General features: G+C 46.6%; 1 protein-coding gene across 1 annotated transcript; it reads right to left on the reverse strand.

Moving 5' to 3' along the window:
- Positions 1–1,547: 1,547 nt before the first annotated feature.
- LOC148217334 (TOG array regulator of axonemal microtubules protein 2-like) lies at positions 1,548–20,559 on the reverse strand. The gene is made up of 15 exons (XM_088158731.1): positions 20,385–20,559; positions 18,928–19,022; positions 17,811–17,961; positions 16,544–16,705; positions 16,230–16,289; positions 14,292–14,487; positions 12,503–12,608; positions 11,513–11,748; positions 9,863–10,015; positions 8,537–8,654; positions 7,479–7,582; positions 5,933–6,137; positions 5,139–5,355; positions 3,968–4,054; positions 1,548–1,783 (listed from the first exon to the last, which is right to left on the reverse strand). The coding sequence occupies exons 1-15, from the start codon at positions 20,557–20,559 to the stop codon at positions 1,548–1,550; spliced, it is 2,301 nt and encodes a 766-aa protein (XP_088014857.1).
- Positions 20,560–22,000: the final 1,441 nt, after the last annotated feature.

The following is a 22,000-nucleotide window of genomic DNA, read 5'->3' on the forward strand; positions in this document are numbered from 1 at the left end:
ATCCAATACCCCTGGGCTGAATGGATTCCAGGCTGTGGAATCGATTTGAGGAACAGTTGACAAATGTTTTTGACCTCACAGCCCATTCATCCTTCTGCATACATGTTCCAAACAGCGCTGTTGGTCTGCTGTGCTGGGTAAATATACATACAAACGTCTTTTCCAAAGCAGTGCATCTTTTCCCATGTCCTCTTCTTACCTATGAAATTGTGATTGAAGACACCTCAGGGCCAGATCTGAGGGAGATTGCAAAGGAGCAAAGCTTTGGGATTTGGGCACACATCTCTCTGTTTCTTTCCTCAGAGCGCAGAATAAATCTAACTAGCAAACTTTAGACTATAGAGGATATTTTGGGTCCGTTGTCCCTCAAACATGTCAGTGGGTGCCCCCTTGTAATTCCAAGAAATAAACAGCAGTAAGAAACAAATGACACCAAGATAACAAGGCCAAAGAGGAAAAGGAGAAGCCAAGTGAAGAAAGAATATAATGAAACACGGGTACATCGAGTGAACTGCACTCTGATAGCCTCTACACTAGTAGATCATGGACGCACAATCTCTTCTTGCTTTTTTTAAAATAATTTTATTTAAACTATTAAGAAAAAATAATCAAACTACTTACAATTAAAAAGATAACCTCAAAATTTAATAGATACAATAAAAACACGTTCATTCAAACCTACACCTAGTTATATATACGTCTATAAGTATAAAGAGTAATGAATAAATCCCCCTCTTCAATCACTCTTTGGAGAGGCAGCAGCTTCTTTCTGTACCCAGAGGAAATAGAACTCTTCTGGATGGGAGGTAAGGACTTTGCGGCTCAGGGAAGAAAGGAAGTGTCCAGGGAAAACTTCTGTGCGAGAGTGGAGCCAGTGAGGTCTGCAAAATGGAGACACAAAATGTAACACAGAGGCTGCAGTGAAAACCTAAAGCATCTGAAGCTCCATATTTCATGGAACACATATCCTGGAAACTTCTAAATAGCTGCACAGGGAAACATGCTCCTGCCAGCAGTCACTTGAGGCAGGACAGGGGCACACCCTGACCCACTTGCACAAAGCTCCCAGGGGAACAACCTGGCCTCTGGGATGCCCTGGGACAGCAGGGAACCCAGAGCCCTGTGCTTTCTAGCAATGGATCAGCTGCACATGCTCCTCTCCCTGCCCCACAGCTCAGCAGCCCTACAGCTCCATAGGGCACTGGGAGCAGCAGAGCTCAGGGCAGGGGACAGCTGCAGGGCAGAACTGTTCCCTGGCAATGTGCACAGGCTCTCCAGGCTGGCACAAGACCCTTCCTCCTGCCAGAGAGCAACCCAGCTCCCACCTTACCTCTGTGTGAGGCTGAGCCATGCTCGGCCTTCCCCTTGTCCTCAGTCTGCAGTTGTTTCAGCCCCCTGAGCATGCCATGACTATGAAGGGCAGTGGAGAAAGCAGGGGCAGATGCACGCCCTTCTTTAGTATTTTGTCGTTTTTGGCACAGCTAAAATGTCAAATCCGGAGGTGTCCATCTCAGCACTTGGTCAACTTTCTGGAGAACATCCATCCTTCACCAGCCCAAAATGCTGGAGAGGTTTTTCCGCACATGTGGAGGCTGGCTGGCAGCACGCTTCTGCAGCTGGATGCCCATCACCTCGTGGAGGGCAGAGGCAAGCCTGGTGACCACAGTGCGGACATTGGCGCTTCGGACAGGCAGCGCCTTGTTCTCCAGCAAGGACCAGAGCACGGGCAGGGCGTAGCGCTGGACGACTTCAGGGCTCCTGCCATAAACGCCTTCCACAAGCACTGCCAGGACAGAGACACAAGCTCCTTAACCACCAAGCTCAAGGCAAACCAGGATCTACCTCTGGTTTTGCTTCTTGGAAACCCCTCTGGCTAAGATCAGTGCAATAGAACTCAAAGCCCCATGATCCAGAAACAGCCAAAGCAGCTGACCCTCCCCAACACAGAACCACCAAGCCCTCAGAACTTATTTCTCCAAACAGAGCCTTGTAGCTGTGGCAGGATTTGTACCTTTACTAGATCACTTCATTATCTGCTTCTGCATCAACAGACTGATGCAGTGAGCAGATTAATGACTGAAATGTCAACTTGCCTGTTATTTCCATTAGGAAGTTCTTTAAACCCACACTGAAGATTTGGAAATGCACTGTACAGAGGCAATTGAGAGATTTCTAATATAAAGGATGATACCATTTTTGTGACTCTTGATATCAAGTGCCAAAGTCTAATCTGGCTCTTCCCTTTGCTCAGTGACACACAGCAAAGGATAGTGTAGGACTACACTTCCAAACTCCAGCCCACCAGAGATGGGTGCTGCTTGACAGATGGATTAGAAACATTAGTGACCAGCTGGTGTCTTTGGCAGAACGCTTTTGTGGCTTCCAACAAACACCTGTTCAAACGTCAGGTTGTCTTAGATAACTACCCAGACCCCATTGTCGTGGCATTTGTCCATTTCCATATGTTAATGGCATTTCCCCTTCCATTGTTAATCACATTTTTTCTTATCATGTGCACTGAAATAGCAGAATAGAGAGAAAAAAAATGCTACACCGTGGACTAAAATTTAACCAAAGCACGAGTGTTTTCTTACGTTCTCTCTGAAGCCTGTTCCCTGCTCATTTCCTGAACTGAACTATATCAAATACAGACTTAAATTTCCTACCAATAGGCTCCTTGCATGGCAGATTTAGATGAGAGATCAAACTCTAAAATGCTCTGCGGACCATTCTTAATTTGTGCACAGGCAAAATGTTTTATAGCAGCCATTTCTTATTCTGTAGTGGAAGAGACTTTACTTTTTCTATGCTGTTATTCCACCAGCAGTCATCCACATTTAAACAGCTCCAGAAAGTACCCAAACCCAATTCTGCTAAGTAGAAAAAGGGTTATGGTACCCATTTCAAAATGGGAGTCAATTTCAGCTTAAATGCAATTAAAGACAGTGGTCAACAGGGTACTTGAGAAACCACTGTCTGTTCGGACTAATCTCAGAGAGAACATCTGCTCTTTCTAAAGTAGTCCTATTTTATGTTTCATTCCTTTCTTTGAAAAGGGGATCAAAATAACTCCAAAACTAAATTCCCTCTTCATGGAGATCTACTCGATTCAAATGCTCTTCAAAGGGCCTTTGACATTCCTATTCACTGAACATTGCCCTTCTGAGATTCCAAATGAAGACACAAAGTGTATCAAACCTTGCATTTCAAGATGCTGCCTCACTTAGTGGATTTAGCCCCAGTTCAAGCAAGGCTATAAATCTTCTCTACTATATATTAAGATTATCATTTTTCCATTCCTTGGCTATTGCTGACATAGCAAGCTCCTCTGAGGGATCAATTATCAGCTGCAATTGTAGCATTTTGGACAGCAGTGACACAGGAAGACACTTTGCACACCCTGAAATGCTCAGTCCAGTGCCACTTGGACAGCACAGGCAGGGAGCCTCAGCACTCTGCTTCTGCCCCTCTGCCCCCAAAGGCTGCCTTGCACCAAATCCATGCCTCTAATATGTGTGTTGAGTTTTGACCTAAGCTGTGACCCCAGGCACTGCACAGTTCAGCCTCAAAACTTTCCAAGAGCAAAACGACAATTCCATGAGGACAAAAGAAACGGATCTCCTGCAACAGCACTTGCCACCATTTTCCCTAAAGAATCACAGATGTCCCTGAGCTTCCAAGAGAGGAGCCAGTTCGGGTATTTTTAGCCCTTCCCTTTCCTGCACGTGGCTTCTGAGATGCCCCAGGGAGAGCTCAGACCCCAGGCCGAGTGCCGCCCCCATCTCAGGTGCTGCACACCTCTGCAGCAGCCAGGGAAAACCTGCCAAACACACCTGCCATGGGGATTGGGCAGCAGGGACAAACTCAGCACCTCCCCAGTTGGAGCAGCTACTCTACTCTCTATTCACAGGAATTCCCTGTAAATATTCCCTGGGAAGACCTCTTGACTTACAAGGGGAGGCCATACCTGTGATACGCACTGTGACCTCCAGCAGAGCTTGGCCACTCAGTTGACTCCACTGGTTGCTAAACTCTTTCATCAGTGATACTTTATCTACAAGAGAAACACACATTTCTGCTCACTCTTCTGAGGTCGTAGGAGAAAGGAGAGTGGGGAGGGAAAGGGCAAGGGCAGCCTCAGCTTATAAAATCAAGTAAATTTCTGTTGATGTTTGAATCCTTTTCTTCTTTCTTTCCAGCCTACCTGGGAGGGGTTTAAATTCCCAAAGAAAATCTCTCCTTTCACATTTGTAAATGCAACATTCTCTGCTGTACCAGGAGCTATGTTAAACATTTCACATTAGGGATCTCAAGAGTACAATCACAAGTAAGCAGTGAAACGGTTTTGCTTTGCAGAGTTATCAGGAAGATGCCCAGACTTGGGATACAGGAAGGCACTGAATCAGGCAGTCCATGAGGTCACAGAGCAGCTGAGGTGGAGAAAGTAGAAACTGCCCTTGAAGATCTGCATCTTCAACACTCCATTTTTCAGGCATATTTCCACAGTGCATCATTTTCAGAGCTGACATAAATCTCTGCAACAAAGGAATTTAGAGCAGCCCTTGCCTGTGTAGGTATTTGCTGCAGCCATCCTGCCCCATGCAAAACAACATGTGTAAGAATGTATCACTGACAGCTGGATTTCTATCTGTTAGTTTCAAAGAAATGAAATTGGTGAATCATAACTTCCCCGCTGAAAAAAAAAGGCAAAGAAGAAAGGTGGAAAATAGGCAGCTGATGCCTATAATGTGGAGCCTTCCAGGAGGCTGCTCTGCAGAAGCTCTGATGGGCCAGTGTCCCTTCATGCCAACAGCAAAGCTCTTCATCTGGGAAATCAAATGGGATCCAAGCAAACTCCAAAACCTCCTTTGCCTCTGAATTGCAGCAAAGCTGTAGTCCAGGATCTCCTCTCCAGACAAGCAGCACAGACCCAAGGGCTCCTGGCACTTTTGGGAAATGCTGATGACCATTCAAGCCTGTTGGGGACTGGTGCATAAGGACTGCACCCCCACAGCTTCTGGTGGATGTCAGCTGGAGTGTTCCACAGTCACCAAGAGCTCTCAAGGCACTCAGTGTTCTCTTGTGTCAAAGAGGCAGAGACACAGTGGGCAAGAGTCCATGTCAGGGCTCAGCCTTACCTAAATGAGCAATGGATGCTTCCAGCGCATTCACAGCTGTGGCATGAACCCCAGGGTCCTTTGAGTTCAGGTTCTTCAGGATTCCTTCCACCAAAAGGACGATCACCGGGTTCAAGGCATCTTCCAGGATGGCAATGATTTCTGCCAGCACGTCCAGCGCCATCTGCTTCACTTTCTTGTGTGTGTCAGATACTCTCAGGAGAAAATAATCAAAAATCTGTGAAGAGAACAAACAGTATGAAAGCTGGATTATAATGTTCTAGTTTGAAGAATGGATGTATAAATGAGCATTCAGTATCCAAGAAGGGTAAACACCATCTTTACCAAGTGGAATAGAGACAAGTATTTGAAAGAAGTAGCCCGAGTTTTGCCTGTGCAAACAGGATGGACATTACAGAAGTATCCTTTTAAAAATATTTGGTTTAAACCAACTCAGCCTGATACTTGTCTTCCCAATCCAAACCCTTTTTTTGTCTAGAGAATAATTGCCATGCTTTCAGTGGCTGGACTCCCTTCACTTAACCCAACTGCGACTAGGAGACAGCAGAAGTTACACCAATGGGAAATTCTGGCATCTTCTGATGAACAGCATCAATAGGCACCTGCCAGTCAAATGCAGCTGGACTGAAAGAACTTGTCCTGAAGCCTGGACCTCCATTAAATTGGTCTGGGTCAGAGGGACCAGCCTGTCCCAAACAGCCAGGATGTAGTCCCAAGACACACTGAATTAACTTTACTGCTACAGGCTTGGGAGACGAGCTAAAGGGAAGGAACAGTGAAGATACCCTATATACCTGGACAATGTGAGTGGTGATGAGCTTGGGGTGGTTTTTGCACAGCTCTAGGAGGAGTGCCACTCCTTCCAGCCGTGCCTCAAACCCCTTGGCTTCCAGAAGATTGTAAAGATTCTGGAGCATCTCCGTTTCATCCCTAGCTGGAGGTAATGTGACCTGGGCTTTTGGACAGTGGAGGAGGCGTCCTTCAGAGGTCGACTTCACCCTGGAAAATCAAACGAAATTACAACTTGTTGGTGACAATACCTGCAGATAATTGTGAGCAAAACATCTACGGGAGCTTTCCTAATGATGTGATTTCAAGCTAGAAAATCATGAGGCTCTGAAAAACCACATGGACCTCATGACAATCCTTATGGGAGTCAATCTGTAAGTAACATCCTCGCCAGTGCTCACTCAGCAAAACCAAGGATGAGATGCATCTCATCTATCTTCAGATGGCTTCCCAGGCACACATTGCTTTGTGTGGAAAGAGAAACTCTACTGCCAAGTGTAAATGCCTCCTCTTATGGGATATGTGAGTCTTCTAATAAGTAAACTCATCACTCTGGAGAAATGTCTCTACAACAGGCATGACAATCTAGAACAGGAGCTCACATGCATCTGAGCAGATGAACAGGGGCATATCTGAAGCATCCAGAAAATCAGTAACACAGATAAAAACAGAAGACAGACATCCCAGCACTACACTCACATTAAGTTTGCGTTCCTAGAGACTAGATCCACAGCTTAATAAACCCACTGGGAACAATTCTCCTGGATCAACCTGTGTCTTCCATGAGCCTGGGAAGCTCCTAGCTATGCTACTGAAGCATGTGGTCCTTTGCTGCCACCGCTGAGCATGACAGAGCTAAATAAATCCCCTCTCTAATCAGAGGAGAACAGGTACAAGTAGCTCTGCCACTGTCATGAAGACACAGCAAGGACCAAGTTCCTTTCTTCAATGCAGATTGCAGCACAGTGGGAAATCAACCAAACATGCTGTCCATCAAGCAAACTATATGAAGGACAGAATTATCAAGACAAAAAGTCCCCATTGAGACACCTGTTGACCAAAGTTGCTCAGGATTTACCTTGCTACTTACTACTCAAATTTGGTAATGTTAGAGGGTAGGAAAACCGTGATTCAGCCAGGCCAAACCACTTGCACAGGAATGGCTGGTTTAGGGAATGGCATCATGCTTCTAGGCTGGGAGTTCTCATCAAAACACCCATCTGAAAAAACTCCACTCAGATGTAAAAAAAACCCTGGTTGAATTGACTTGTCCCACGTCAGGCAGTGGAAATATAGCCCTCTCCTAACCTGAGCAACACTGCACTGAATTGTCTTAGCTGCAACCAATGGGTGCCTTTTGTCGCCTAATATTCTCTCTCCAGAGAAGTTTGTTCAGTGCAATGCAGAAGTAGACATTTCGTGCCATAAAGCATTTGTAGGGAAAGGAAACAATCTCTGGCACAGGCCATCACTGCTAGAAAGATTTTCCTGAGGAAGAGACATGTCCAGCTTGTCATGTGCTTTGTCACATCTAACAAAAGTGCTCAGTACCTTTGACTAGAAGGCAATGTGGCCTGGGGCTTCTTGGAGCCATCGCTCCTCTTCTTCACTGGGCTCTTGACAGTTGGGCATTCATCCTTCTGCTCTTCCATCCCCTACAAAGACATAGAGAAAGCCCCATCAATCTTTAGAATATTAAATAGGAAATTACCTGTTTAAAACAGAAGTTAGAACCAGGATCACTTCTAGCAAGGCTTAGGGAAACATTTCCTAACTGACAGAAGGAAACAGGCCAGAGAATCAGTGATACCAAATCTTTGCAATAGCTCAAGGCAGGTTATGGTGATGAAATACTGAGCAGCAGTCTAAAACCCAAATTCAAGAGTCTTGAGTATTAATGGGAAGAATGCAAACTGGTAGGCAACGAATGTTCATAAAGGAAACAGCAGAACAATTTGGACTCTTTGGGGAGTGGTCCCATTATGTTGGATGGTGATTTGGTTCAACCTGGTTCTCCCTTTTCCTGCACAAAGGCACAATCCCTTCTATAAGGTAGATAAAAAAGAATTAAATTTTCCCCCAAACAAACAAATCATTTTCTACTGAATGCTGCTGAATTCACCAAGCTTCTACCAGCTCCACAAGGTTTGACAGCAAGCAATATTCCCAAAAGACAGACAGTAATTGTAATAATTAGGATTGACTTGGACAAATTTGCATTTTTGGAAATTGTCTTGGCACTACTACTTCCAGTGTCTTTTGCAAAGACTTTATTCTCTTCAGAAGCACTATTGTCCTTTAATTGCTTTACTGGGGGCAGAGTAGGGAGAGTGCAGTGGGGGAGTTACACCCAAATGTAAACTCATTTTCTCCTCTACCGCTTTCCGGTTTGTGACCATTATTCAAAATATTCAAACCCCCACTTTTTCCCTAATAATATCAGTTCCTTTGTGGACTGCAGATGAAGAGGGTGGGGATCCACAGCTCATTCCCAGGAGCAAAATGATTCAGCAGAAGGGGAATGAGATAGACAGACTAGGTGTGTTTGATCTCCTATTAGCAGTGGCAACACCTGCACAAAGGAGACATTTCTCCTGCCAAGCACTTACTTTCTTCTTCATTCTTCTCAGAATATCTTCCAGGTCACAGGGCGGAACGGATCGTTCCAAAAGCATTTTACAATTTTGGTCATTCATCAACATCTTCACCATCTCCTGTCCATAATGCCTATGGAAAGATGAAAAGGAAGGCAGGAATGCAGGAAGGAAGGAAGGAAGGAAGGAAGGAAAAGGGAAATAAAGGAACAAAGAAAGGGATACAGTTAGCAGAAGAGGCTGATGCCTTAAACTCATCAGGTGCAATCCTCGCATGAGAAGGCATTACCTACTCAGCAAAGAGAGAGCTTTACCACTACTTGTCACTCTGCAGTGCTGTCAGCTGAACAGAAGAGGCAAGAGGAGAACGTGAGGCAACAGAAAAATACCATTTAACTCACATGAAACTGTGAGTGTGCTTCTGTGGGATCAAAGGATCCCAGGGAGCAAGCATAACACATCTGCTTTCTTATCAGATCCTCTTAGCAACACCTTCCTGCCATTTGCAATGGCAATACAATACAAGAATTTGCCTTTCTTGAACTAACAGGGAAGCCAGAACAAAACACCTCATGCTTCCTATTGGTAATTCTATACTATATGTATGCACTAGTTCTTCTTCGTTCTCGGATGCTATTAATGGGAATTTAATCATCACAGTAAGGGGAATTTGGTGGCTTTGGTTGATTTTGCCACTAGGAACCCACATTTCTCTTCAAGAAGAAATTTAGAGGTCATTAAGCCTCAGAAGACAGCATTAGAGAAATCTGCAGAAAAAGTTTAGAAAGCCTAAATATATTAGCTAAAGAGCTCTGAAATGTTTCTAGGAAAGTCTCAAGTTAATGAGAAATAGATGTTTGGGATCCTCCAGTGATGAATATTAGCTAAGACTTTGGCTTTGTGTTGTGCACCTAAGACCAAACAAAACTTTTTGAGTGGCTAATCGGAGCTCTTCTGATCTCAGGAAAGAGTCCTTAGAGTCACAGGAAGTTGGCAATACTAATTTATATTGGACAACCTCAGGACACCCAGTACAGTCATTTCCCCAGAAAAGCCAGAGCAATGGTCACAACACTAAGCCTGACAGAGCTCGAGAAGCATTTGGACAATGCTCTTGGGCACATGGAGTGACTCTTGGCATGTCCTGCACATGGCCAGGAGCTGGAATCAATAACCCTTATGGGTCCCATAAAACTCAGTGCATTCCATGATTCTTTGGCTTTCATCCACACATTGAGGTAACTTCACATTTCCTTTTGTTTCCACTCTTTTGTGGTTTTGCCTTTACAGACAGACACAAAAGAGTTTTCCTGTCTCAGGAGGTGAAATGAAGATCATTACCTTGTATCCTTGTGATGGTCCTGAGCAAGCGTCCCTGCCGCGTGCGCCAGCCTCTCAGCCCTGGCTGTGCCTGGGAGCTTCGTGACTCCAATTTTCTCCATCAGGGACAGGAGCAGTTTGGCCGCACACTTCCGCACCTGGACGTGGCGGCTCCTGGGAACAGGAGAGCAAACACTGGGGCACAGGGAGAAGGAGCAAGAGCAGCAGAGGCCTTGGCCAGAGCGTGCTCCCTGTCCTTGCTGGGGGAAGGAGGCCTGGGCTCTCCCTGACACTTTAGACACATGTAGAAGGTTCTGTCCTCAGACAGAACTCAAAGTTAGCATTGGACAGATGGACTGTCTGCAAGGAAGAACAAGAAATTCAGTCTCCCTGCACTATCTGATACTCAATTGCTTTCCCAATATTTACTCTGAGAAAGATTAAAGAAAGAGATTACATATGACTTCTTTAGAAATGTAAGACAATTCATGCTGACCCATCAGAGGGTACCCACTACACAGCACTGAAGAAGGACTGAGGCTCCATCCAGCCATTAATCTCCAAATCTGCAGAGCTTTGCAAAACAACAAATGAATAGAAAACATGCTGGGGGCTCTGAAGTTGCAGAAAATACAGCTGTACAGCCTGTTTCTTCTCTGAGGCTTGGCAAGGGATACATCTGAACGTTTTAATATATTGCAAAGCTGATGCAAGAGAGGCAGTCATTTTAGACTGGTTCTAGAGAGTGGCAATTACCAGGCCCAGCACAAACACTTAAGGCAGCATTTGCTTCAGCTGTCTCATGGCAGTCGGCATGTGAAGGTGCCTGTGAAGTGATTCATCATCTCAAGGCTAACATGAAATATCAGTTTGAATAGAAAATAGAGCTCTATGGCCAGGACAGTCATACAAGCCTCCTTCTGGCAGGAGCTGTACCTGCTGTGCAGCCTGTGCCACATGCAGCACATTCTCCCCCATATACTCCATGCCCCATCAAGTCCCCTCCCTTTCACAAGTTAATGGAATAATGAGGATGCATGGTTTTTCCCAAGGCCTCTGTGCTTAGTGCTGTGAAATATTAAAGAGTGATCACAGCTGCAATTGCAATTGTGTCCCTTCCCACAAAAGCACAAAAGAGCAAATCCTTAGCCTTTGCAGGCATTTTCTCTTCCCCACCATTCATCACATTTAGACAACTCTGACAGACTGGGAGAACTCCAGGAAGCAGCAGGAAGCAGAGTCAGAGGAGGTTTAGGTTGGAGATCAGGAAAAGGTTTTTCACCCAGAGGGTGGTTGGGCACTGGAACAGGGTCCCCAGGCCAGTGATCACAGCACCAAGCCTGACAGAGTTCAAGAAGCATTTGGACAACAATCTCAGGCACATTGTGTGACCCTCGAGGTGTTCTGTGCTGGACTAAATGATCCTGATGGGTGCCTTCCAATTCCCCATAATCTACAGTTCTGTGATTCTGAGAACTCATAGGCGGCAGGAGGGCAGAAACTGGGGACAAGAGGAAAGGATGGACTTGGATTAGAGAATCCAGACACTGTGTTGACAGAAGATGAAGGATACAGGACGCTTCCCTCCCACTATTCCTATTCTTTCTCTCATCCCTTCTCCCACCTGCACACTAGAAGCTGAAGAACATCACTGAAAGAAGAAGAACCTACCTGACTCCACTGTCCACAAGAGCCGTGATTGCTCGTGCAGGAGTCACATTGTCCACCATGATCCCCAGGGTCTGACTGGCTGCTTTCTCAACAAACTCTGGGCAGTTACACACTGTCCTGAGAAGGACCCGAGCAACCTCATCCACCTCAGAGTCCATGTCCTCCTTCAAGGTCATAAAAAACTCTCCCAGAGTGATAATGGCCGAGTGGGACACCTTAGACCGGAGGTTGGCCACCTGGGGAAGTCATGAGGGGAAACAGAAGAATCACCTTGAATAGAAAACCAGTTGCCTTCGACAAAAGTCCCAGGAAATGACAACATATCCCACTGTGTACAGAGGAACATGAGAGCACCCAATGAGCAGAAGAGCACAAGCACAGAAAGGCACTTCCTCTGGCACCAATTTCTGGCCTCACACCTGCTTACTTCAGGCCTAAAAGAAACCCCATTTCCCTGAAATGTTCTACTTAATCCCTCTATAATGACATGTGCTTTGATTTTAGGCTCTTTTATGTGATAAACAAAGAATCAAATGAAAGCAAGTGCTGCGTTCAAATCACAAAGGCACAAGTCATAAGGATAAAAGAGTCACGTGCTCCTGTTCAAAAAAGCTACACCAGCAGGTGAAGCACTCAGCCAGGAAACAGAAAACACAGACTCAGGTCTACAGACTAATTTGCAGTGTTGAATTGCAGCTCGGGCAGAGCTTAGAACGCTGGCAAATAACATAACTAGTGGATCTGTTTCTGCATTTGCACATTTCATTCTAATGGCAGCTCACTCAAAGATGCGTGTCAGATACCCAACCTACCAGTAAATACAGCTCCATGTACACACAGATCCTACAGATAGCTGACAGACATTAGAAATAGAAGGTAGAAAAACAGAAATGAAGGTAGTCCCTGAGCACACACGGAGATGAGCAAGCACATATCTACCCTACACATCGTGTATGAAGTACAGGGGACAATTCAGAACAGTGTCCTCACCTCACTGGTAACAGCCAAGCAAATCTCACGAAGTCTTGAAAGCAGGACCTCTGAATGGGACCCAGCCAGGTGTTTGATGATGCCCAGTCCCTTCTCCTTCGTCTCCCTGAAAGGCAAGTACCAAAAAGATTGATTTTTCTCTCCAGCCGAGAACTAAGGAGCAACCCCTGCAATTACCAGGCTGGCAGCTCAGTCAAACAATGGGAGGTGCTTTTCAAGGAGTACTTAATAAAATCGTGGATCTCATTTCCACAGGATGCTGTGGCATTCAAAAGCATACACAAATCCAAGAGGCAAATACAGGACCTTCAGAGTCTTCATTTATGGCTGTTTTAGAAGACAGCCTTTCAGTAATCTCTGGCTCCTATTGCATGGCTTCCTACAAGCTGTGAGAGTGGCCCATGCTGGGTTTTTTTGTCTCATCCCTCTACCTGTACCTAAGACAAAATCTCATCGGGCTGTCACTGGGACATTTTCCTTCTTTGCCAGCCCCTGCAGGCAGTTCAGCTGTGAGAGTCTGCACTGGCACTCTGGAGCTGAATTTCCACTCTACAGTCTAGGCCTATCTGTCACCCACTCCCTTCCACTCCAACTCCACATTCCCCAAACAGCAGCAGAATGTCCCAGAAGATTCCACACCTGGGCAAGAATAGTCAAAAGTCTGCCTTTTCCCAAAATCCTGTATCTAAAACAATCCACACTACAGACACATGTCATTTAAAAGGTGCAGACAACTCTGTCTCTCAACTCTTGCGCTGTGCAGGCCTGGAGGTACAGAAAGGTGTGTGAGGCATCAGGGCTGCTGCGCAGGGCTGGTGACAGATCCCACAGGCACCCCTGAGTGTCGCCTGGACCCCCCAACACCTGCAGAAACTCACTGCACCTCACAGGGCGCCAAACAAAAATGGGGAAGAGAAAGCAAAGGAAATGACTCTGCACAAGGATGTGGCGGATGTGGCAGATGTGGCAGACTTTTCTTGCTTATCCCAGTGTGAATGGAGTCTTTACCCCTGAGTGAATGAAGCATCCACCAGTGAGTGGATGCTAAACACGACATCAAAAAGACAGTCAGCATCACCTAGCATTTGTAGGCTTATCACATCTGGGCCTCATTCTGTCTAATTTTGGGACACATGGTGAGTATTGACAAAACATCCTAGGCCCATATGAAGCAGTGAGAAGGAAGTTCAATTCTAAAAGTGCAAGATTCCTAGACGATTTCATTTCTTTCTCCTTCTCTTCTGCCATGACCCATTCAGGATCAATGACAGGCTGTGAGACAAGAAAGCACAGATCAGTCTATTTCTCAGAAACAGCAACTCCCTGCAGCTGCTTCTGAGATCCACATGCAACAGGTCACAGGGAGACCCTGTGACCTGTCATTGCTGTCATCAGTGGGACCAGAGAGAAATCTGACTCAGTCCCACTGGGCCAGTGCCTCAAGGCTCCCAAATCTCTACAATCAGAACAGCTGCCATCCTGCTTCTGCCTTCAGTTAGCAAATCATCTCATTCCACAGCTGCCTCTCTTCCCTCAAGATGTCCTTTGCAACTCCACGAACTAGCAGGCAAAGCAAGGAAACAGCACAGACCTGCTGCAGCTGGAGCACAGCTGCATTCCAAGGCCAAGGAAAGGCTGCACTCCAGTCTTTACCCCCTGACAGCTCTGAGGTGGTTTCACAAGTGCCTTTTGGCCTTCTGGGCTGTCAGGGCTCAGAGGCACTAGCAAGATTCACTTCTAACCTCCCTTAACGCTAAGAGGGAGACAGAGTGACCGGGGCCTTTCTTACCAGTCATCGCTGTCGAGCAGGGAGAGTGCCTCCCGCAAGGACTGCTGTGGATCAGGAGAGGCTGTGTCCTTGTGCCCGTTGCCACAGAGCAGCTCCTCTCGGCGCTCGGCACCAGTGGCCGTCTGCGAGGTCACTGTAAGGAGAGGGTCAGCCCTGAGTGCTGCAGCCCCGGGCAAGGCACCCGCCATGGAGTGGCCTGCAGCGCCAGCTCCCACACAGGATTCCATGTGCTGCACACTGGCACTGGCTCACACACTTCCCTGCCCTCTGCCACCTTGGGCTCCTTGCTTTCTGACAGCCCCCCAGCTGGGCACAGCTCCAGGCTAAACCTGACAATTGCCCAAGTGCCACAGGTAGCATAGCCAGCGGCAATTCCTGAGGCCGCAGAGCTCCCACTCCCTGCCACACTGTGCCCACCAGCGGGACTGGCTACCCCAGGAGGGAACCCCCAGGGGCCTCTCTTGTCCCAGCACCCTGATTTCCTCCAGCCCTGAGGACAGAGGCACTCTGCAATTCCCTGAGAAAGACCTGCAGCTGCCTCGTGGCAGCACCAAGCCAAGCGTGAACAACCCAGCCCTGCTGGGCCCGTCTGAATCCTCATGGAACAACTCCCAGGGAACAGCCATACCAGACCCTTCACGCCTGACCGCGCCTCTGATCCCATTGACTTCAAATATTCTAGACAGCAGGTAGCTGAGTGCACATACATGTTAGCCTATTATTGGGAAAGGACGAGTTTATAGATTTTATTCTTTCCTAACATCAGGAATCTTTACTGTCTCCGAGGTACACACTGGATGTATTTCAAACATGCTGAGTGGAATTTATTTGCTGTCAAATGGACGTGTGTGCACACTCTGCAATGCCTAAGCTTTCTTTTGTGGAAAAATGTAATTTCCAGTCTAGATAATACATACAAAAGCATTCCAAATGCAAACTGAGGATAAAAACATTCAAATAGAGATGCAAATTGGTGACAGATGCACTCTCTTGATAATATGTTGTCCTGGGTTTACTGTAATTAAGGTTTTTTTGTTAGGAAAAAAAATTACAAGGTGTGAGCAAAATCAGAAGATACATGCATTTCTTATGAAACCCATTTGTCATCAAAAGCATTGTCAATCAAAAATTTCATGTCATGCACTCCAAAGCTCATTTTCTAATGTGTAGATGAAAACAGCTGAGCTTTCAAAAATGATGGAGTATAAATATGGCACAGAATCTAGATGAAGTAGTCGAGAATCAGTAGCGTTTTTGTGGTACTTTGCATGATCTCAAAAATTGTGAGGGAAACTGTAATATCAAAAATATTCAGACGAGAGCTAATCTGGGTATCACTGATGTACCCCTGTCACTGACATAAGTGATGTCCCTACAGAAGTATGTAGACATACACATCTAGATTCCATAAGAGTGGAGAGCCATGTAAGGCTCGTTCTGGCCAATTCTGAAGGTGGAAGTAGCATCACTAGAAAAGAGCATTCCAAGTGTCATTCCTAGATCCCTTCTTCTTATCTCACCTTACTTGGGATCATAGCACAGGCAGACTACCCAGAAAAGAGAGATAAGAGCCACCAGGGACAATGTGCTGTGCATTTGCTGCAGGCAGCAAACAGCCTGGGAGCACCAGGCAGCCCCTCCTGGCTGTCATCTGCTACACACAGCCACTCTATTTGGGTGTTCTGACACAGGAGGCACTGCTTGTTCCCTCTTGGCATTGCAGGCCATGGGATGGCAGCAGCCACGAGCCATTGCACACTCGTGGCAGCTGCAGCACGACTGCACCAAGCCACTGCCTGCCATGCAGAGACAAGCCTTGCTGGGATAGCAGAAAAGCTGGCTGCAGAGCCGGATAGCAGCACAGGCAGAGGGCCCAGATGGTCAGTGGACAAGTGATGGTGGTGGCACTTGGTGCACAGTGAGCACACCCTGGCATACTGTCCTGCACCTCATCCCTGCAGTTGCAGCTGCCTTCTGGCACCAGCGCTGTACTTTTGACTATCAGGATGAGCAAAAGCCAGAGCTTAGGCCTTTACCACTATTTTATTCAGCTCAACTTTCCAATGGATCTCTAAGAACCAACTGCTGATGTACTACCAAGCTGGAGTAACTGCAAAGTAGATTTGCTGTTCATTCTCAGGACAGGCTATGGACCAAAGATCCCAGCTGTGCTGACTGAGGCAGGAGGCAATTTGTGCTCCTTGTGCAAGGAAAAATCCGTATGGGAAAGAGCTGCCATGGAGCAGGCCTACCTGAGGAGTTGCATGGGACACTGCCTTCCTCCTGGATGATGGGCATACTGGGCAGTATTGGCACCGTGTCCTGCTTCCTCAAGACCTTCTTCTTCAAGGCATTACCAGGGTGTTTTCTCTGCACATTGGAAGCTGTGCCATTGACAGGTGGTAGGCTAAAGCCTGCAGGGACCAAAGAGGAGCTTGTAAGTGGAGCGTGCTGGACATGGTGACAATGGAAATGGCCAGAAAACTGGCTGGAGCTGGGTAACATCTCTTTGTTATGCCAAAGAACTTCAAGTAGTACACTGGCACACTAACATGGGACAAGCATCACAGAATCACAGAGACGTTTGGGTTGGAAGGTCTATTTAACCACCATCTAGTCCAACCTCTGGAAGCAGGGACATTTTCATCAAGATCAGGTTCCTCAGACGCCCATGTCAACTGGCCTTGAACACCTTCAAGGATGGAGCAACAACAGATTCTCTGGGCAAAACCTTCCAGCATTGCATCCTCTTCATTATAAAAAATACTCTCTAATATCTAATCTAAATCTACCCTCTTCTAGTTTAAATCCAAACTGCAGTGATACTTCCCCTAAGAAACAAGGAAAACCCAGTATTGCTTTACTTTCCTGATTCAGAGGCAGCCTGGAGAAGCTCTCAAAAGAAAGTGCAGATAATCTTGTGTGATGCCCTCGGCGTGAGTGCTGCCGCCAAGGTTCCTGCTGCCGCCCCCGGGGCAGAGCAAACAGCACTGCAGCCAGAGCCCCTCAGCCGGGATTCACTCGGGAACGCTGCTTGCTCCTGGGACTACAACAGAAGCACTGGCTCGGGGCTTCAGCACAGCTCTACAGCGCCAGCTCCTTGGCAGGGAGTGGCGGGAGAAGGATCTCTGGGGTTTTCATTAGAAGGAATTGAATTTGGTTTCTTCCAGGTTGCACCTTGGCTGAAAAGCATTCTCCTGGACTCACCTTCCCTGGAAGCCCAAGTCTCTCCATGCCTCTTTCCAAGAGAGAGACTGAAGACCCAGGCGACTTTGCAAGAGAGAATTCTCCATTCTGACAGACTTTAGAGGTGAAGGTGGGAAGCTGATATTCTGTTTCTGACTCTGTGAGGCCATGGGCAAGACACTTCATGCCTCTGGATTTTTCTTTGGACAATGGAAATCAATCCATGCAAGCTTCCACTCAGATGCAAGTGGAATAGCAGCCCAGTCTGATTGCAACACTGTGCAAAGGGCAAGAAAGGGGTCAAAAAGGACCACAAGTGTAGGCACCACTTACTTGCTTCAGCTGCATCCCTGGGCTCAACTCTCTGTGGAGGCAGCTGCAAGGATGTTTTCTCCTCTCTCCTTTTCTTCATCTCTTCCTCAAAATGCTCCACATCCTTTGGCTCTAAGTTCTTTTCAGCCAACATGCACAGTGCAGCACGGATCTAGTTGCAACGGAAATACATCACAGCCTGTAAGCAGAGACTAACAAACCAGGCACAACATCTCATCAGGAGCACAGAGTCCATAGAGTGCCATAGTCTTGAATCCAGCTCCATACACTTTCCAACAGTTTGAGGAGAATATCTCCCATCCTCACTATGACAATTACACACAGTGAGGTGGAACACTTTGGTGCCACAACCTTACACTGCTCCAAATGCCATCTATGATAGGAAGCCCTGTTTGATGCATGAAAATCATAGGAATGCTCCAAGACAAATGAAGAGCTCCCATGACCAGTGAGCAGGCAGTTCAGTTCCTACAGACCATGGCAGGAGAATAAAAACCATGTGCAATATGCAGCAAGAAGGAGTAATTAGGTGCTGCTTAACACTCCTGGCCAGGAATTGCAGCTGTTTCTCACTTCCTGGCTTCTGAAGGACTCAGCTCCAAAGGACTCTGAATGACTTGGTCTCTGAGACCAGGAGACCAAAAGGAAGGAACATGTGAAAACAAGGTGCAGGATCACTGATACTGATGAGCAGAAAATTTGACAATGAGAGGGCTGTGAGATACAGCCAGAAAGGTAACCAGGAAAAACAAATGCTCCCATTTTATTTTGCAGCATTGCTTATATTCAGCATTAGAATCTTTGCTTCTCTGCTTCTCAGGGTGCCCTTTGCCCACCTTCACTGATGTGCAGCTTGCTCAGCCATTCAGCACTTCTCTAAAATGGCCTTTGCACATAAAGAATGCTTCAGCCATGACCTTAGCACCATCTCCAAACCAGTGACTTTGGCACCACTGGAAATAGCCAAGCCATTCATTGCTCTGTAGCAGTCAAATACAATCCCAAGAGAATTCCCATCCCTCAAGAGTGGAAGATGATGATTTTCAGGCACATTTTGGACCAAGCACTAAACAGCCACTGGAAAGGAACTCTGCTCATCCCTGTGCTTATCCCTTACCTTTCCAAAGCCGTCCCTCAGGTCTTTGTCACTTGTAAGACCAGGACTCGTGGGATGATCCATCTCCTTGGCCTGGCTCAGTGGGAGGCCTGCTACTGGAAGCAAAGGTTCCTGTAAATCTCTGGCAGACTCAAGCCCTCAAAAACATCATGCTGGGCAACAGGCAAGACAGGTTCCAGACTGCAGAGCTCTCATAAGACAGAGATGGTGCATGAGATCAGCAAGGTACATATGCCTGGACCCTATCCCAGTGGATGGGCTACTGGCAGCAGACATGACATTACTGTGTTGGCCATCAGACTGAAACCTGCTACATGATGTAGGCCTCAGCCCCCCAATGCTGGAGAGCCTCTGTGTTTGATAGGGAAGGGCAGAGATGGAGATTGCTCTTGACAGAGATTCTTATCTGCCCTTATGCTGATTTTAGTAAACATCTTTTTTCCGTTTCCTAAAAGAACTCCCAGATTCTAATACCTTATGCATTTAGATCAACGTCTTCTTCACTTTGTTGGAATGTTTTAGAGGACATGAAAGGAAAAACTTAGGATTGCAGGAGTGTTACCCAAACATAAATTGTTTTCTTGGTACTAGATAATTAGTTCTTCCAAGGATTTTCATTCTAAACTCTATGAGCTTGGGCTACTTTCGGGCCAGCCTGACTAAAGGCTGATTTTCTTATTGTAAGTAGAACAATGTAGCTCATTCTGAGATACTCTCCAACACAGTTGTTAAAGTTCAGACCATAATTCATTCTATACAACATCTTTTCACATTTAAGAACTTGAAATCAAGTGGCTGCAAAGTGTAAGAAAACCAGTGTTCTAAATCAATACTATTTCATTGTGCAGATTGGCCAGCTTAATCAGAAGAGGGAGTTAGATATGGGCTTTATGAGGAAGGAGGGAAATTTGGGTAGAAGGCGAGGTCTTGGGAAATAAGGGCATCTGGGAAGTTGGCAGGGAAACTCCTGACCCCAGGGTAACGTTCTTGGGAACATGGCAACCAGTCAAGTCTGAAAAATGGACACACAAAATATAACAGAGGCTGCAGTTCAAATTTTAAGCATCTGAAGCTCCATCTATCAAGAGACACATTTCCTGGAAACTTCTAAATAGCTGCACATGGAAACATGCTCCTGCCAGCAGTCACTTGAGGCAGGACAGGGGCACACCCTGACCCCCCTTGCACAGAGTTCCCACGGGAACACCCTGGCCTCTGGGATGCCCTGGGACAGCAGGGAACCCAGAGCCCTGTGCTTGCCAGCAATGGCTCAGCTGCACATGCAGCCTCCTGCTCCTCTCCCTGCCCCACAGCTCAACAACCCTACAGCTCCACGGGGCACTGGGAGCAGCAGAGCTGATGGCAGGGCAGAACTGTTCCGTGGCAATGTGAAGAGGCTCTCCAGGCTGGCACAAGAGCCTTCCTCCTGCCAGAGAGCGGCCCAGCTCCCACCTTACCTCTGTGCGAGGCTGAGCCATGCTGGGTTTTCCCCTTGTCCTCATCCCTGGCACTGACCCTGGGGGCAACGCTGCTCAGCTGCCTCTGCTGGGGCTCCTGGCCCAAGGCCCCCTGAGCCGCCCGGGAGCCCAGACCTCCATTCCTAAGGCTGGGATTCCGCACATCGGTCTCCATGCCGAAGAGGTCAGCAAGTTTCCTTGGGAACAGAGGCATCCCAGGCCCTATTACACACCAACGGCTCTTTCTCTTCGTCATCTGGGTTTGTGTAGTAGACTCAGAAGAAGCTGTAGATCAGGTACAAGAGAAGAAGTGGGTTAATTGAACTCATGCCTTTTCAATCAACCCAGCTAATGGGTGTGGAATTTAAAGCAAATGCAGTTACTGAAAAGATTGGTTGGTTTTTTCATTTTTCATGAAACTAGCATCAGTTGAATTTCTCTGAACAATGTGGAGCTGGCAAACCAAGAGAGAAGGGTTCTATGACTTGATGTGTTGCCCATTGCCTCCCCACTACTACAGGATCCCATTTCTTCCAAAGGGTTGGAAACTCAGAGTGGGCTCTAGAATTTGACACTGTCTAGGAAGTGATTGTTTTCAAAAGTAGTTTTCAAGACCATTGTTTCTGTAACTCCCACTCATTTCTACATTGGGTGTTGCACTTTTGAGAGAATTTTTATTTCTCCTTACAACAAAGGAATTACGGGCACGCAAATAATGGCGCCACGTGTTAGATGCAAAAGAAACTTTGCTTTCCCCATTCAATGTCCCCAGTAATCTGCAAGCCTGCAGTTGTAGGGAATAAAGTGGTCATCCACAAGTTTCATCTTTGCTCTACTTCACTGTTTCAAGGGCTTAATCCCTGCCTTCTTTCCTACAGAAGCATTCAAATGCAACAGGAATATGACATGCCTCAAAAGATTGCTGATCATGGCTGATACTGAAAAACCAAATTTTTTCTAAAGGGAAGTAGCAGAGGGCAAGTCATTTTGAAATATTCTCCAAGAGAGCTGTTTGAAATAAGGGAACTAATTCTGTACATGGCCTCACAAAGTTTAAAATCATATTGCAGCCATGCAGTACGAGAGAAATAACGAGCTCCAAACTGGATTCTTTTCTCCTGTAGAATATTCCGGTCAGTAAAAAAAGAGAGAGGTAAGGTTTAGTGAGATAGGACATTTCTAGTCCAGAATGAATCCAGCAAAAATGTCCCCTTACTTAGGGAGAAATACTTCTCCCTAGCTGCATTAAGCATTCCAGCCACATATCAGCAATTAAAGAGTCATTCCAAAAGGGCTGTACCCAGGATTTGGGAGAAATAACCCAGAGCAAAGGGACCAGGAGATCTGATCCCTTTTGCTGCATCAACAAAATTATCCCTTCAAATTTCATCTCTTCTATCATTACATGCCCAGTGAACGCAAAACAATAACAACAGACTTTGACTGAGGCTTTCAATTCGAAAGCATTGGCTGACACAGATGCACCAGAGACCCCATTTTGTCTGCCACAATTCTACTTCTCAGGGATCAGCCAAGGCAGGGATGGAGGGACAAGACAGAAGGCATCTCCTTCCCCAGCCTCAGCCTGCAACACTGACACAGACAGAGAGAGTCAG

Source organism: Sturnus vulgaris, unplaced genomic scaffold (genome assembly GCF_052056855.1).
Source record: "Sturnus vulgaris isolate bStuVul1 unplaced genomic scaffold, bStuVul1.hap1 Scaffold_868, whole genome shotgun sequence".
NCBI classification, from domain to species: domain Eukaryota; kingdom Metazoa; phylum Chordata; class Aves; order Passeriformes; family Sturnidae; genus Sturnus; species Sturnus vulgaris.

Coding starts and splice junctions, on each gene's coding strand:
- LOC148217334 (XM_088158731.1), bottom strand. CDS start 20,559: ATGGAGACCGATGTGCGGAATCCCAGCCTTAGGAATGGAGGTCTGGGC. Junction 14,488..16,229: donor CAGGGATGAGGTGCAGGACA/GTATGCCAGGGT, acceptor CTGGCGCTGCAG/GCCACTCCATGGCGGGTGCC. Junction 8,655..9,862: donor GACCATCACAAGGATACAAG/GTAATGATCTTC, acceptor ATCTTTCCATAG/GCATTATGGACAGGAGATGG.